This window comes from Myotis nattereri (assembly GCF_964212035.1).
Source record: "Myotis nattereri genome assembly, chromosome: 11".
In the NCBI taxonomy this organism is placed as follows: Eukaryota; Metazoa; Chordata; class Mammalia; order Chiroptera; family Vespertilionidae; genus Myotis; species Myotis nattereri.
Window position 1 is genome coordinate 63,950,841 of NC_138086.1, and position 18,136 is coordinate 63,968,976.

General features: G+C 45.9%; 1 protein-coding gene across 2 annotated transcripts in view; it reads left to right on the forward strand.

Annotated features, from left to right (window-relative positions):
- The window catches only part of CHN2 (chimerin 2), a 228,516-nt gene that overhangs the window by 206,139 nt on the left and 4,241 nt on the right, over positions 1-18,136 (forward strand). For both annotated transcript variants that reach the window (XM_081102278.1, XM_081102279.1), the window contains 3 exons: positions 10,845-10,929; positions 14,692-14,865; positions 16,084-16,161. In XM_081102278.1, coding sequence (XP_080958404.1) covers positions 10,845-10,929; positions 14,692-14,865; positions 16,084-16,161 — 337 coding nt within the window. The remainder of the gene's footprint in view (positions 1-10,844; positions 10,930-14,691; positions 14,866-16,083; positions 16,162-18,136) is intronic.

Consider the following 18,136-nt stretch of genomic DNA (forward strand, 5'->3'; position numbering starts at 1 on the left):
GAGAACGGTGCTGTCTCCGAGCAAGTGGGCACAGTGGCCCGTTTCACATTCTGTGTTTTGTCTTCTGTCGTCCCTCCTTTGGTCTGTGTGCAGACAGCTGTGACAGCAGGCGATGACGGCCGATACCGCCCAGTCGCTTCTGTTTGTCCTCTGCGTGCGGGCAGCACCCCGGCCGCCTGGCCAAGCTCCCTGGGGTCGCAGCCTTGATCCTGCTCCCCAGACCAAACAAAAAGATGCAGAGAGTTGGTGGGAGTTCAACTGGGTTTTCCCACGTGTATTTACAAACTGGGAACACGGCTATCTGCGTCTCAGACCGGCCCTGGTGGCTGTGGCCTGCCATCAGGAAATGATGGCTAGTTTCCTTTGCCCTAGAGTGATTTCCAAGAAGGCTGGCGGGGGAGGCTGGTGCTTTTTGGTGCTTCTAGAGCCGGTGGCCTTGGAGGCTCTGCCCCAGCAAAGGGGCTGACGATTTGGAGGCTGGAGAGCAGGGAGACCCAGGATGAAAGAGGCAGGAACAGCTAATTGTGAATTGCCTTTTTTAACTCTCCTTTCCTTTAGGGCCGGCAGCCTGGGGGCTGTTGGAACCGGCACAGCCCTTTGTGGGAGCTGGCCCAGGAAAGCTGTTCTGTTCTGCTGCTCTCTGGTCCTTCATGAGGACAAATGTGTGTCTATTAAATCTGCGTTCGCGTCGCTGTGGTGCGTTCGCTGTGCTTCTGTTTTTGGAAGGCGAGAGGCTCGGCCTCTGCATGCTATAACTGAATGAGGGCTGGAATAGTTCAGCCCTCCGCATTGAGCCTGAGGGGGAAGAGCTGCATTGCAGGGCTCTTGACATTTCTCCCACCACCGAGTAGTGGCAGGTCTAATTTGAGGTATAAAAAGCTTTTATGGCTTTTTGCTTTTTTCCTTTCCTGTTTTCTATCTTTTAACCCTCATTGATGTTGTTGCCTTAAGAAGGAATCTTTCTGACTTTGGGCAGAAATCCTGATCCTTTGCATCTAGTGGGTACACTACCATGGGGTGGGAGGGTGGATCCTCTTGGACTTGCAAATTCTTTCCCTTCCTCTTGAAAATCCCAGTTCTTCTGGCTTTCAGAGACAATTGGAGTTATGCCTTATATGGTGTGTTTGCATGGGGCAGCCTCTCTCTCTCTCTCTCTCTCTCTCTCTCTCTCTCTCTCTCTCTCTCTATATATATATATATATATATATATATATATATATATATACATATATGACCTTAGCTTGTCTGAAAAACATCATGAGCACAGACAGTTGATTGATAATTTCAAAACTAATTTCAGTGTTTTAGTCTTAGGTCTATGAATGGGAAATGACATTTAAAACAAAAAGATAGTTGAGTCTTATTTTCTTAAATAGTCCTGTTGGCAACAAGATCGCTATCAATTGCTTTATCACTGAAAAACACCAACCGCTATTTAACTGTTCGCTTAAAACGTCAGTATCTGCTCCACGTGACTTCTTACTTACAGCTACTGAGAGACGTAAAAGCGGGGAGCAGACCCGTTGTAAGAGAGGCTGCTTGAGCCAGACAGGAGCAGTGCTCTTCCGCCACTTAAATAGTGTCTTTGAGACGCAGCAGGCCCTTGAGTGGCTGTGTCAGTCGGTTGTGGCTTTCAATGGTACTGCTGGTGCCACTGTCCTTAAGAATGAGTGGCTGGCCGAGACCGGTTTGGCTCAGTGGATAGAGCGTCGGCCTGCGGACTGAGGGGGTCCTAGGTTCGATTCCGGTCAAGGGCATGTACCTGGGTTGCGGGCATATCCCCAGTGGGAGATGTGCAGGAGGCAGCTGGTCGATGTTTCTCTCTCATCGATGTTTCTAACTCTCTATCTCTCTCCCTTCCTCTCTGTAAAAAATCAATAAAATATATTTTTAAAAAAAAGAATGAGTGGCTGGAGCTGGAGCAGTGCTTCCCTCTGTCACTCCTTGCCCTTCCCACCCTCCATCCTCGTTCAGCCTCTCTTCACATCCCCCCACCCCCATTGTCTTTGGAAGAACCTTCTAAAACAGTGGTTCTCAACCTTCCTAATGCCGTGACCCTTTAATACAGTTCTTCGTGTTGTGGTGACCCCCCAACCATAAAACTATTTTCGTTGCTACTTCACAACTGTAATTTTGCTACTGTTATGAATCCTAATGTAAATATCTGATATGCAGGATGCGTTTTCATTGTTACAAATTGAACATAATTAAAGCATAGTGATTAATCACAAAAACAATATGTAATTATATATGTGTTTTCCGATGGTCTTAGGCGACCCCTGTGAAAGGGTCGTTCGACCCCCAAAGGGTTGTTCGACCCACAGGTTGAGAACCGCTGTTCTAAAACCAGGGTTTTTTAGTAACAGGCCACTGAACAGACCTGAAGAAAGGAAGTTCCCATCGAAGGCCCCTGCCATCTGCTTGGAATTAGCGTAAAATTAAGACGTAAAACACAAACATTTTATTTATGTTGACTTCTCATAGGCTTTATCCTGAAACTTCCGTAATTTGTAATTTGGGTTGTTACTGGCAGGCATTCTGTGTACGGCACAAAGCCAGTGCTCAGTAAAAGGGACAAGTAGTCACATTGTCGTGCTGATCAGTGAATGAGCCGCAGGAGGCCCTGTCAGGACTCTGATCTAGCGGCTTCCTCGCAGAGGTTCCCATCTGCCAATCTTAATGCCTCACCCACAGCAATTTTTGCCCCATCAAGACTGTTCCCCCAGCTAAAAAGCGGTCCGCTGGCTGCCCCAGGTACCTCATCAAGAGGGATGAATGGAAGCCCCCAACCCAGCAGGCCCAGGGTGGGAACTCCCTCTCCGTTCTTCCAGAAAGTCCCCAGTCCTGCTCCTGAGGCCATAGCTACTGTCCTGGCGTTGGGAAGCGTGTCTAGGAAAAGCCACCATTCGGCTCTGGAAACAAAACTCTTGGAGGCAAATTCAAGTTGTGCCTCATTTTGTGCAATAATTTTGTACTTTGCCACCTTGTATGCAGATGATGCTATTTTAAATCCTAAATTCCCTGGGGTTACTTGTGCATCCTGGGCCTAGAAGGAATTTGTTGAAGGAATAATGAGGTTGACAGACTCCTCGAAAACGAACCATTTTATACACAGAAAACCACTCTATTACTTTACTCGCACTACGTCTGCATCTCTGTTCATCTGATTGACTTGGGAGGCACTCTCCTATGAAAGGAATAGCTCGCTTTGAGGTGGTCTATCCTCATAATACTTACTGGCTGAGTGCTAAAAATCTCTAGGCTGGCAGGCCCCGGAGCCCCCAGATCTGGCTGTCCTTCCTTCCCCACTTAGCACAGTGATGGGGTAGCTGTGACCAGCTTTGTTCTCTGGCCGTGACTTGAGCTTTGGCCAAGGGCTTAGTTCTTCTAGTCTCAGTTTCCTCTTCTATAAAATGGGAGCATTGTAAAGTTTATAGAATACCTGTATATCACTATGGTCTCTGGCACCCAGTACAGTTAGCTGCTCTCATTATTTTATTATCATCTTTTGGTGTCTCTCATTTCTCTTGTGCTTTTGTGTTTAGCTTGAGCACTCTCTGTATTTCTTATTTTCTGTCCTGACTTGGCCACGCATGCCTTTCTTCTTTCCGTCATCTCTTTCCTCCTCCTGTATTCCAGGCAGTACAAGCGACAGAAGTGGAAACTCAGAGTCATAAAGGAGCCAGGAGGGAACAGGGTGCAGGGAGAACCCCATCCTGGAGAGAGAGGGGCTCGCAGCTCATCTGGATGATCAACCAATCATAGCGGACTCACTACCAGGGGCTCTGTCTCTCCTCTGCCCACTCATGTTCTTAGCAGCCTTCCCAGGTCTGCATGTGTGTGTACATCACTGGCTCCTTCCACCAAATTCTCTCCCTCCACCAGGCACTGCAGGAACACCCTGTATGGGATACAGATGGAGAGCAGAGGTCCAGAAAGTTCGAAAGGTTAAGAGCAAACCACTCCACCCTAACCTTACCCCATGTTCCCCCAACCCCTGACCATCCACCCCATCCCCACGTGTGGCCGATAACTCACTCCCCGCCCACAAGTGCCTCGTCCGTGGCTTGTTGCACCTGTGTTAGCACCTGTGTTAGCTGTGCTGCATCCTTCCCCACATGTAGCCCTTGTCTGGGTCACCAGACTGTGCCAGGGAGACGGAGACTGTATCAAGAGGCGTGAGGCCAGCTCTCTTTCCCCGTTTGGCCGGAGGGCCTGGCTGTGCAGTGCCGCTCGGTTCATACATGGGGAACTGGGGGCGGCACACACATGCCCGGTTACTCCTCTTGTCCAGCTGCCTTTGTGCTGACTCTCAAGAGTGGCCCTGTCCAGGCAGAAGTTTGGTGGTTGCCCACCTGACCTTTTATGTCCCCCACTATTGATAGATGGGGCTGCCAGCAGCACCCCTTCCCCATGGTGGTCCCTGCCATGTGCTCCTGCTCACGGGCCTCCCACCCATCAGGTGCCAGGACAGGACCAGTCAGGAGCCTGAGGGTGACCAGGAGTGACGGCACCACCACCACCCACCTTAGGTGTGGGGGCTCATTTACGGTTTCTGGTCCCAGCACTGGCTTTCCTTCTGCTCAGTCTGGTGATCACTTGCTCTGGGATGAGCCACTTTGGCCTCCCAGATGCCCACCCCTCTTTCCCCGTCCTCCTTGATCTCATCAAAATGAGCAGCCCTTCTCCCGTCATCTGCCTGCCTCACGTGGGCACAGGCAGAAATCGGCTTCAGCAATGGCTGTGGGCTTTATTTTGTTTCTTTCGTTTAATCATCATAAAAGGCTGTTTGGGCAGAAACAAGTCTGGAACAACTGGCAGGAAAGGCACACTCATCGCCTTGAATATAAACGGAGGGACTTGCTGTGAGGCCGGCATACATGGGCTTGGAAATTGTGTTTTTATGAAGAAAACATGGGGTCTGCTCCCAAAGTGCAGTAAGGAAGAGCCACTTTTTATCTGCCTCCTACTGGGGCCCGACCCCACCATTTTAATGACCAGAAACTCCTTGTTTTCAAGGAATAGAACCCTTGGAAACTGTCATAAGCTAAATGCGAGGCTATGGTGCAGGAGGGGCTCATACACCCCCAGGGAGCACTCAGAACTCAGGAGGTAGGACACAGGAGCTAGGAGTGTGCCTAGACCCGGCCTCTCCTTCTCCTCCCCCTCCCTCCCTCCCTCCCTCCATTCCCTTCCCTCCCTCCCTCCCCACCACTTCATTGCTCTCTGCTCTCTGGATATCAGCTTCATTGATCTCTCCCTGCACAAAAATGCCTTAGTCCATATGGTCTGCAGAATATGGCTGATGATAACTCCCTGGTTGGTTGGTTGGTTGGTTGGTTTGTTTTTATCCTCACCTGAGGATATGTTTTTGTTGATTTTAGAGAGAGGAGAAGGAGGAGAGAGAGAGAAACATCGATTGGTTGCCTCCTGTACACACCCCGACCGGGGCTCAAACCTGAAACCTAGGTCTGTGCCCTGACCGAGAATGGAACCCACAACCTTTTGGTGTAGGAGATAATGCTCCAACAACTGAGCCACCCGGTCAACCCACTCCCTGGTTTATATGTTACCAAACCAGCAATAAAGCCCCAGCCCCAAGCTTCCAGGGAGAGTCAGAATAGCTTGACCTGGAGCAGGTGTCTGCCCTGCTCAGGTCCCTCTGGCCCCGTAAGCCGGCAGGTGGGGTCCAGGGTGCCTGGGGTGTTCAGTGTCCAGGTGGTGAGTGAAGGAAGGAGTCCTCCCGTGTAGACGGCCTGGGGAAGTCAGCTATAGCCTTTCCCTCCTGGTTATTAACTTCACACTCAGTTTTTTCTATTCCAAAGAACAGAGAATCCAAAGAGGCTATCCGAAATGACTAAAATGTCTGACTCTGCCATGTTACAGCCATAGGAACACTCTTTTTGTGTTTTGTTGGGAGGGGAAAACAGCACCAGTGATTGCTGTCATATTAGCTGGGTGTCTTTGAAAGTTCTGATGGGAGGAAACTATTTAGACATGTAACTTTTAGTCATCAAATGTGGACTGAGGACTGACTATGCGCCAGGCACTGCCAGGAAGACGGATGTGACATAAGAATGGGACCTTGTCCTCTCCTGGGTGGCTCTCTCCCAGCGGGTGTTGCTCCCGGGGGACCTTGGCATCGTGTGCCGGCATTTCTGATTCTCACGACTGGGTTTACCAATAACTGAGCATGCCACAGGCCCGGCGGGACCCCTCCACCAGGAGTTGTCTGGCCCCAATATCAATAGTGCTAAGATTGAGGATACTTGAAACAGACAATGGGGGGTGGGAAAGGGGGGCTGGAGGGTATTGAGCAGGGAAGTGTCAAAAAAAAAAAAAGTGTTGTACTGTTGCCCTTCTATTCCTGAGAGGAAATTAGCTACCAAATGAAGGTGTCGCTTTAGGCAATGGGGCGATTCCCCAGCAGCTGTGTGGTCGTGGATGTTTTAGAAATGAACCCTGTTTTAAACGCATGAGAAGAGCTTCTGAATGGAGTTATCTGGGGGTCAGTGGTGCCCGGGTTGAGAAACAGGCTCTCGGCTGCGTCTGCGCAGCTGGCCCCGCAGGGACACGGGAATCTTCTGTGTCCCACCGACCGGCACCCCTCGGCGGGTTTTCTCACGTCTGAAAAGGTTCACGTCAAGGCCAGCATTTCATCTGACCTTGCAAGACAGAAAAGTCCCAAGTTTAACCTAATTCCTCCCAAGTTCAATGTCACGTGATTCTGGGAAACGCAGGAGGAACCCTTGGCTGAGGTTGGGGGCCCAGCGCCTCTGACGGCAGACAGGCTGCCTCCCTCCACCTCCCTCAGTGACCTGAGCCAAAGCCTGACCTGATGGGGTGACCTCCACACCCAGTGACATGGAGCTGGGAGTGACCTCAGCCCCCTCCCTCCCTCTCCTGCCCCCTCCTCTGTGCATATCAAGCAGCTAAGGAAAAACTGCCTTTGACCCAGGGTCCTTTGAAACCCAAATAAGAGAATAAAGTTCTCGTTTTTCATGTAAATGATAACAGTGACAGACTGAGGTGATAGGGTTTCCGTCTATACCAGTGGTCCTCTACCAGGGTTCCTTTGTCCCAGGGGCACATTTGGCAATGTCTGCAGACATCTGTGGTGGTTTCAGCCCAGGGTTGCTGCAGACATCGGTGGGCAGAGGCCACGGTCACCGCTACACGGCCTACAGTGCACCCAGACTTACCCAGTCCCAAACCTTCAGAGTGCCAGGGCTGAGAAACCCGGAGGTTTGCTGAGAAGAAAAAGCAGAATGTCCCAACTGCTGCACATCATAAGCAGCTCTGTCTACAACCTGGGCTGAGCTGATTATCGACTGGGGCAGCCCCTGCCTTGACCCATCGAAACATACTTGTTATAGAAACCAGCAGGGATTATGCCTTCCAGCCCCACAGATGTGAGACAGGTATCACCCTGCTCTCTCACACAGTGTCATGTCAGGGGTACTTCCTCAAAGCCGAGACTTTTCCTTGGCCATTCCTCTTGCTCTTGTTTCCATGCAATGGCCATTCCTGGGCTCTTTGTCCAACATCCCTTATCTCCTGCGTATCATCGTCTTCTGTTTGGTGTGGTTTTTGAATTCCAGGCAGACCAGGCCCAGTATAATAGCCTTGGGCAGACATTCTTCCTGTCTAGGGTATTTTCTTCCTGTCTGGGGTATTTTCGGTTCTGCCCTAAAGTTTGCAAAATGTTCTCTCTCTTTTTTTTCTGAAAAGATATTCTTGAAAATCAATAAACTTCAGCAAATGGAAAAGGCTGATTAGTGACTTTTCAAGATATGGGGTGTTTCGTTGGAACGGTTGACATAACTCAGCCCGAAATAACATGGGTTCGGAGAGTGTCCCTGCATTCACATGTAGGCTACTATTCAGAGAGTGTACTTGTGGACCCAAAAGAAAGCCGGACACTCTATCAGCCGTGAAAACAAACACTGGCCCATCACAAAGGGGAAAGTAGGCAGTGGGCCTAAAATAATGTTGAACTAACTTGACATTCCCCCCCGCCCCTTTTTGTTTATCTCTGGGGGAATGTGTGGACACACGAAGCGAGTTGCTATTCCGAAGTGCCTGCCTGCATTTGTTTGGCTGGAGAAATGAGATCGCAGGCAGTGGGGATACATTGACGGGAAAGGATGCTGGTAGTTATGGGTGAGGCTAATCAGCATTAAATGTAATTTTGATGTTTAATTCTTTTTTTAAATATTGGCAAAAAGGAAAATTTCAGAAAATTTATGATTAGCATATCATATATTTCCTGAGCATTGAGTCAGCCAGTTTTTCATTTGGTCAATGTGTAGTAAACATGGTAGCTACTCTCCTCATTTCTAAACATTGCATTTTCATTTTGACCCCAAGGTATGGAGGTATTTCCCATGCAATTTCTTTATCCACTAGAGATATTCCAGAGAAGAATTTGGTCACTTTTTTTTTTTTGCATGACCTAAAAGAAAAGAATATCTTTCAAAAACCAAGCCCACCGCCGTTGGCTTTTGGCTACGCTGTTTTCGCTTCTTGAAATGTTTTCCCAACTACTCTGCCTCCACAGTCAGCACTGTCACTTCCCCAGCAGCTCAGTGTTTCCCAGCCTGGTGAACTCCTATCCATCCTTCAAAACCCAGTTCAAATATCACTTTCCCCAGCCTTCTTAGAAGCATGTGTTATTCTCTCCAGGACACTACCATAGGGTAATTGTTTCTGTGGCCTATTTATTCTTGTAGATGAGATCCTTGAGGGCAGGGAGGTCTGGGCTCCTCTGATCTGTTTTGACTTTGTATCTTTGTGGACTTCTCCAGTGCCAGGTTCAAAATAGGCGGTCAGCATGTCAATGAGTGAATGATGAATGAGAGGGTGACAGGTGGATGACATAACACTAACTCACCTCTCTGACATCCTTCCCCTAATGTAATGCCACTTCTGAAACATACCCAGTCTCCCTATGTATGCGACTTGGTTTCTGGCCTTTCCACTCGAAGGCACTGGCCTGTTTGTCCAGCCTGCATGGTGTTTTCCTTTTGTAACTATAGACATCTTGCTAGATGGTCAGATGTGTTTTCCTACGTTCATCTACTCACTTGAAATTATCATGGGCTATTCTCTTCTTCTCTATTCTTCCATATGGAATTTAGGGTCATCGTGTCAACTTTTGTGGAAAACACCACAGAATGGAGATTTTTACTGAAATTGCATTGGATTTATAGATTTATTCAATTCAGTTGGAGGCTAATTAACCTATTTATAACATTGGGCATTGCCATACATGAGTATAGAATATCTCCTTATTTGTGTCCGTAATGTCATTTATTAAATCACTAAAGGCCTGTGCCCTCTCACTCCACTAAGTGGGCCTAAGCCAGCATTCAGACATCCCCTGAAGGGTCCTTAGGGCTGTCGCAGAGGCGGGAGAGGCTCCTGCCACCGCCACTGCACTCAGCAGCCATGAGCCTGGCTTCCCCTGTGGGAGCACACTGACCACCAGGGGGCAGCTCCTGTGTTGAGCATCTGCCCCCTGGTGGTCAGTGCACATCATAGTGACTGGTTGTTCTGCCATTCGGTCAATTTGCATATTAGGGTTTTATTATATAGAATGTTCTAATTATTTTAGAGTGTTGCTGCTGTTGTAAATGGAGCCTTTGCTTTTTACTATTTAATAAAATGGTGTTACTTCTATAGAGCAATGCTGATTTCTTCATATATATATATATATATATATATATATATATATTGATTTCAGAGAGGAAGGGAGAGGGAGAGAGAAACATCAGTGATGAGAGAAAATCATTGAGTGGCTGCCTCCTGCACACCCCCTTACTGGGGATTGAGTCCACAACCCGAGCATGTGCCCTTGACCAGAATTGAACCTGGGACCTTCAGTCTGCAGGCTGATGCTCTATCTACTGAGCCAGACCAGCCAGGGCAATGCTGATTTCTTCATATTACTCTTTTATTAAGCAAACTTGGCCTCATTTCTTCTTCCAATCATATATTATATTTCCTGTCTTCTTTTGTTATGCTGGCTAAACTCTATAGAATAATACTCAAGAGAAGCATTGATAGCAGGCAGCCTTATCATTTTGCTGACTTTGAAGGAAATTATTCTAATGTTCCATCTTAAATATTATGTATAACATAAATACCTTTAATCAGCTATTTTTAGGAGAATCTCCTCTATTCCTAGCATGTGGAATCCTATTATTAAGAGTAAATGATGAATTGTGTCTGATTGTTGGTATTCTAATTTTTGAAATGCTGATGTGGTTTCTTTTGTTATTGGGGTGAATTCTAGTAATATGTCAACTACCTTAATTTCATGAAATTAAACTATCCTTGGTCAGGACATTTTTTTAAATATAAAGCTATATTCAGTAGGACCTTTTATAAAGAATGTTTACATTTATATTCATAATTGAAATGATCTATGATTTTACTGCCAGGGGGCCACTTTGGTCAAAAGGACAAAAGCTGAGCCAATGCAGCTGTAGCGACCAGCTCGGGCCACCTTGTGTTGGTCCACACAGTGCCTTGTTTGGGTGGTGAGAGTCTCATTCTTCAGCTGATGCCATGGCCCTATAATCTTACTGTTTCTCCTCATTCCTTTCAGACTCCGGCCCCGGGCATGGTAGATCCATGTAGGATGTTCAAAGATCAAAGCACATCTCTGTTCTCTCTGGTCCATTTGCAACTCTGCCACCCTGGAGAGAACAGGCCCAGCGAGGGATGCTCACTGCCACTAAGGCCTTTGTGTCTTGACTTCGTGCATTTGTTGCATAACTGAGGCCACCTACTCCCAAATGACTGAATTTTCTGACACTCTTCTTCTTTTTGGATCACAGGTCCACACATTCCGAGGCCCACACTGGTGTGAATATTGTGCCAACTTCATGTGGGGGCTCATCGCCCAAGGGGTCCGGTGCTCAGGTAGACACGGAACTTTCTTTATCCTTCTTCCATTTATATGAAGTGCCACCATGTTGAGCTGGAGGGCAACTCTCCAGAGCTTGGAAATAGGCCCAGATTAGCTCAAAGGTCTAGCTTTCTGGAAGGTTTGAGGCATCCTTCTAGGTATTTGCTAGAGTGGAGAGCAATGGCTTGTTTATGTAAGACAAGAAAAATGCAAGCAGATGCACTTCTTCTGTAGGCACCTACCTGCCTCCCCAAATAGGCAGGATTCCTTAAAAGGAAACAAAATTAATTCCAATGGAATCATATAGATAGAAAAACCACTTTTCTTTGTCATCCCCACTTCACTACAAAAGAAAGGGCATGAAAATAATAATACTAGAGAACATTGATCACATACCAGGCACTGAGCTAAGCATTTTCTCTTTATCATGCCAGTTAGCCTCACCAACAGATCTTGGGGGAGATGCAGTTATTCTCCCCATTAAATAGATGGCGAAACTGAGGCTTACAGATGATTGTTAATGGCCCGTGCCCACATACTAAGCCGTGAAACATTGATTTGACGCCAGAGCCCATGCTCAGAACTTTTCTACCGTCAGATAACAATGAAACCTTGATTTGATATCACATAGTTTCAAAGCGTTTTGAAACCCTAGGTGTTTTTCTACCTAGAACTGGACACACACACCCATTGCTAGCAGCACATAACACATCTTGTTAAGATACATCTAACAAAAAATAGCAAAGAATTGCCAAATTAATGTGTAACTGGGCTTCCTAAGTCATCTTACCATGCTTTTTCTGGCAAGCAGTTCGGGTCAGGAGCAAGAGCAGCCTCCTGTGATATATCTGTTGGGTTTCCACCAACACCAGGACTGATATTTTCCTTGCTAGGGTGAGATTTACAAACAGAATTCTAATGAAGCATTTAAAATAAAATAAGGTAATGACACTACATTATGATTATCTATTGTTTCCCCATACTGCCCGTTTGGGCTCACAGGATCATGGGATTTTAAATCCTTTCTCCACTTGAAAGAGGCAATCTTAGCTTCTAGTGTAGACACAGCAATCACCAGTAGTGATGCCTGGAGGGTTCAAGTAGATGCTCATGTGTGTCTGTTAACTCCACCTGTCCCCGCCCCGCATCCATGAAACAAGCAGCAAACATAGGCTCAAAGCAGTCTTTCCAGAAATGATCCAGATACTCCCATTAACACAACAGACTAGGCGAGAGCTACAGAGCACCTCCCAGCTGAACCCCTGAGCAAAGTGGTAGACTATCTGAAGTACTCAGTGGTATGAATTCAGCCTGCCTGCTTATACCCACCAAAAAATATCCCTAATTGCTGGTATTATCCAATTTCAGCAAGAAATTGGTCCAAAGTCAATATTATGAAAACAAAACTCTGGGATTCGGATTAGCTTTGAACAGCAAATTTCTCAGGGATAAGAGGGTGTTTTTCTCCAGTGGCCACCATATAGCTTCATATTCCCCTGAGCAGCAGGAAACCTGCAAACTGATCATTAAAAGGTAAAAGAACAATCCCTGCCTCTCCACTCCCCATATTTTACATATTTTAAACATTTTTAAATGAAACACACTTCATTTTTAGTATATGGAGATGTATTAGTTGCAAAACCTGAATATTTTTGTATTTGTTATAAAACATCTTCATTTTAATAAAATGTCAGGATTTCATTTTGCATAAACACTGTTGCTTCAGATATTAACACGAAGTATATAAGGAAGTTGAGAATAGAATTATTATGTAAGCCAGCATTTCCACTTCTAGCTATATACCCCATGGAGAGGAAAGCAGCCATTCAAACAGGTCATTGCACACCCACGTTTAGGGCAGCATTTTTCACAATAGCCAGAAGGTAGCAGCGGCCCAGCAATGGGTGAATGGATAAACAAGATGTGGTCTATCCATACAAGGGAATATTATAGGAAATCCTGTCATAGGTTACAATATGAATGAACCTGGAGGACATTACTCTGAGTGAAATAAGCCAGTGAGAAAAGGACAAATACCGTATGATTCCACTTATGTGAGGTAACTAAAGTAATCACATTCAGAGACAGAAAGTAGAACGTGGTTGCCAGGGGCCAGGGGAAGAAGGGTCTGGGGGATTCATATTCAATGAGTACAGAGTTTCCGTTTGCGGAAATGAAAAATATTTTGGAGATAGATGGGGGTGATGATGGCATACAATGCAAAGGTGCTTAAGACCACTGAACTGTACACTTAAAAATGGTTAAAATTGTGGATTTTGTGTATTGTATCTTTTACCCTAGTTTTTCCAAATTGTTTTAAATGAAGTTTGTAAAGATATAGTAAAAATAATGAAATAACTGAAGAACAGCTAAGCAGGTATCTTTGTGTTTTCTATCACCATATTTGCGATTTCTTTGATTGAATTCTCACATGGTGTCCGTCACACCCCAGTCTTTACATATATTAGCTTATCTGATCCTCATGATAACCTTACAACGAGGTCTATTTTATCCTCATTTTATAAAAGAGGAAACAAGCAAGAAGACCAACCAATTCTATTTAGTTCAGTTGGCTAAAATTTACATCTACTAAGTAAATTTACCAAAATCTTATTGAAGTTCACTTGAGCTTTGGTGACCTTCTCATGCTGATGAAGCTGAAATGAATGAGAACGGTTTTTCCTTTGGAAGGAGAGTAGGCAGAGAGAACTTGGCCGGTACACATTACATAAAGATCATCTAGTGATTTTCAAAAATAATTTTTTGATGATTTTACAAAAGTTTAGATCCTCTCAAGTCCTTAATGTGGTTAAGTGCTTTTTTTTTCTTTTTGCAAAGTAGCTGATTATAATATTTGTCATATGTATAATGTATATATCTTAGAATATAGTATATCATTATTATTGTTTTTCTTTATACCTAGAAAGACAAGTAATATTAGAAGGCACTTTGAATAAGCAGCACATCAACTGTGAACAACTTCGACATTAAATTTTTATTTTCCAGCATGTAGACTGGGCTCTGTTATTGTTTGAGAAATTCCATCAGTGGATCCCAACTGCTTTGCTATGCTCACAATGCATTCAGTGAACTAGAAAGCCCCTTTTCAGCTTTAGATCTTGATATGAGCTTTATAAATAATTACTTGCATCATCACATTTCATGGCATTGTTCTGCATTGTAAGCCCTCAGGTACTCCCACTGGTGTCCAGGTAGGCATCATTCCCACTAGCAGGTGTCAAAGTGAGGCAAGTGGCAAGAAAATGGCCTGCCCCCACTGCCCACAAGGAGGAAGAGAGTGGGAACTGTGGGCACCTCTCCAGGAAGGGGTTCGCAGAGAGAGTAATCTTGTCTCCCACAAGAGGAGCATCGAGGATTTAAGAGAAACAACCGAGCAGAAGTCCTACGTGCCCACTATGAGCCACGACTAGCTCTGAGACTCCACACCCAAAAGCCCACATGTGGCCACAAAGGTCCCAGGCCCGAAAGGGAAAGAAACATACAAACAATCTGGCTAATGACCAGGACTATCCCAGTGAGATTAGTCCAGCAGCAGAGAAAGCTTCGTGAGAACAAATGAATTATGTAAGAGTTTCCTGAATACATTCAGATTTCACACTCCTTGGATGGAGAGGACCACCTCTGAGTGGGGTGAACGCTCCAGGGAGATGCGGCAAACCCTGGGCTGTTTTCGCCGTTTAATTTTGGTAACGTGTCGTTTGTGCTGGGCTTTGGCCAAAGGGCAGGGCCATCTAATGTGGCTTCTTTGTTTCCAGACTGTGGGCTGAACGTACACAAGCAGTGCTCCAAGCACGTTCCCAACGACTGTCAGCCGGACCTCAAGAGGATCAAGAAGGTGTACTGCTGTGACCTCACCACCCTGGTGAAGGCGCACAACGCCCAGCGGCCCATGGTGGTGGACATCTGCATTCGGGAAATCGAAGCCAGAGGTTTGGAAAAGGCCCCTTGAGATAAGGATTTGATTTTTACTGTTGCCAATGAAACCTTCTTAGAATCGTTAAATTGACTCTCCACTGTTGATGTAGAAAAAATGGTCTGCACAGGCTCACGTGCACATGCGTGTACCCCCACACACGAACTAAATCAATTTCTGTTTCATTCATAAACTAGTCATGTGTGAAGTGCTTCCATGTATGCATTCAGCATATACTTGCCGAGCATTTATCATGCGCTGCACGTTGAAGATATAAAAGGCACATTTATTTGAAGGTGTATAATTAAATTAATCATATGTAAACATTTAACATGTTATCATATTTATGACTAAATAACATAAAGGCTATAAATTTGTGTTAGTTCTTAAACTTTCAATTGCAGTTGACATTCAGTATTCCATTAGTTTCAGGCTTACAGCATAGTGATTAGACATTTGTGTACCTTACAAAGTAATTCCCCCAATCAACCTATACACCTGCACCATACACAGTTATTACAATATTTTTCAAACATTTTTATTTATTTCAGAAAAGAAGGGAGAGGGAGAGAAAGAAGGAAACATCAATAATGAGAGAGAATCACTGATTGGCTGCCTCCTGCATGTCCCACACTGGGGATTGAGCCCGCAACCCAGGACCGGGAATCGAACCATGACCTCCCAGTTCATAGGTCGACACTCAACCCCTGAGCCATGCTGGCTGGGCTACAATATTTTTTACTACATTCCCTGTGCTGTACTTTACTTCCCTGTGAGGATTTGGTAACTGTAAAAGGCTATAAAATTGGGCTGTTTCAACAAAATCAGGATAATATGTATCTCACACCTGCGTCCATTGATGTGTGTGGCACATGGACTAAGATGATGCGGAAGAGAAAGCAAGTAGCTGCCTGAGGCAGTGAAATCGCATCCAGCAGGCTGGTGAACAAAACAGGCAGGAGATCATGTGGATGAGAATCGTAAACATGGGTTCGCTTTACAAAACCAGACAGGAAGACGCCCCCATCACTGAGGTCTCCACCGTCCCGCAGCAAATGAAGACATGTGCGTGGAAATGGAGACGGACGAGTCCAAGTGCCGATGGGACAGTGGATGATGTAGAAGCACTGATGATTTTGCTCATTTCCCGAGAGCACACAGTGCAGATATGAGATTAGAGTGGTTCTTAGATGTTGCTGGAAGCTGGTTAAAGTCTGTCTCTTTTTTTTAACAGGATTAAAGTCGGAAGGTCTTTACAGGGTCTCCGGGTTCACCGAACACATCGAGGATGTCAAAATGGCATTTGATAGAGGTGGGCTTGTGCCTTCTTTTTTATTTAATCCTCACCTGAGGATATTTTTTCCATTGATCTTTAAAGAGTGAGTGGAACAGAGGGAGGCGGGAGGGAGGAAGGGAGAGAAAGACAGAGAGAGAGAAACATCAATGTGAGATAAACGCATCAATTGGTTGCCTCCCTTATGAGCCCCAACCAGGCCGGGGATCCAATCTGCAACTACTAGTGAGGTACGTGCCCTTGACCGGGAATGGAACCTGTGACCCTTCAGTACGTGGGCTGACACTCTAACTACTGAGCTAACTGGCCATAGCATGAGCTTGAAAGCCAGATGACTTTTTAGTGCCCTGTCTTTGGGAACCAGATTTTATTCAAGCTGAGACCGGAGTTTCGGGGCTACTGAGAGCTGTTCTTTAGGAAGCCAAGGAGTAATCTTGTTCTCCGCCTCTCTGGGGGGTGCTTTTATTAAAGTGGACAAGTGACCACACAAGGAAGTGAGTTTAAAATACTCCTTGAATGAATGGGCAGCCAACATTTGGTGCCATTACATTCTTGTGTTGGTTGCCCAACACTTATGGTTACTCCCGTGGCACCAGGATATGCTCTGTCTCCCCATGTCAGGATCCTATTGGCGCTTCTCCTTCTCCCGAAGCTCCAAACAACAGAGCAGAAGGGAGGGAGTGGGGTCCCCCACGCAGTGAGTTTGGGGAAGCCAGTGGAAGTGCAGGAGGTGACTCCTTTTGTTCCTTATGCCTGGGTCATATGCGCCCCAGGCCATGTGACACAGTCCTAAGGGAACTTTTTAAAAATGCAGTTCACCACAGCCCATTGTGGGGACTCATTCAGAAAGCTGGGTGAGCCCAAAATTCTGTTTTTCTAATGAATAACCTAGTGAATACTGGTGCAGCCAGAGGAGGGGTGGAACCTAGCCCGCTAGCTAGAACCGCCACACCCCAGAATAGTATCCATGGTCTCTGATGATCTGGTCGCCCCGTCTGTTCAAGCTCATGGCCAGTTCCTCCTCCCTGTACACTTTGCACCCCGGCAACACGGAAACCCACCTTCCCGTTTTCATGGACAAGCCCCTCGGCCCACGTCGCTCTGTCCATCCATAATGCGCTCACATCTCTGCCTGGAACCACTCCCTCTTCACCGGGCGTCCGCTTGTCCTTCCTCCTCCCTGAATCCTCGCTGACCGCCCGCCCCACGCTGACCTACGAGTTCCATTTCCTTTCCTATGCCCCCCTCCCTGTTTCCACGTCTCCAGCACAGCAGTCTTCCAGTCTCCTTGGAGCTGCTGAGTTGCATGCCTGACTCCCAATCTGACAAGAGCTGTTACAGAGAGTGTGCCCTTTCTTCGCTGACTCACGGGGGCTTCAGAGTGCCTGGCACACGGTAGATTCGCAGTACAAGTTTGTAAAATATGTAAGTGGGACCATGTGGCCTACCTGCTGCACTCTCACTGTTCTCTGGGCTTCAGCTTTTTTTATCCTCAGAACCAAATCTGCTCAAGCATTTGTTCTTTCAGTTCTCTGTATAAGAGAAGATGCGAATAGCCTCTCAATAAAACAGATTTTGTTGAAAAACATATTCTAGTATGTGCCAATTACATTGGACTGATAGCGACGAAGGGTAAAACAAAAAGTCAAAGATTTTTGAGAATGATTGTAAAAATGGTAAGAAATATAATATTGCCTGTACATGAGGGAAGGGCAAGGTTTCCCAACATAAAGTCCTAGGGACTGGGAGGAGGAATCAAGCTAAAAGCATCTTCAGTGAGCCTGAAAGAGACAGTAGAAACTGAAGATATTCAACAATTATTACGTGTATATCATCTTCAAATCCAAGTTCAAAAAATACTGGTAGAACTATTTAAGGACTTACTATTTTTTAATTATAAATTTGGTTGTTACTGTATTCTACTATGAATCTGGGTACAATCCAGAATATGAATTTTGGGCTAAATTTCTACTTACCAAATTACCATGAGCTG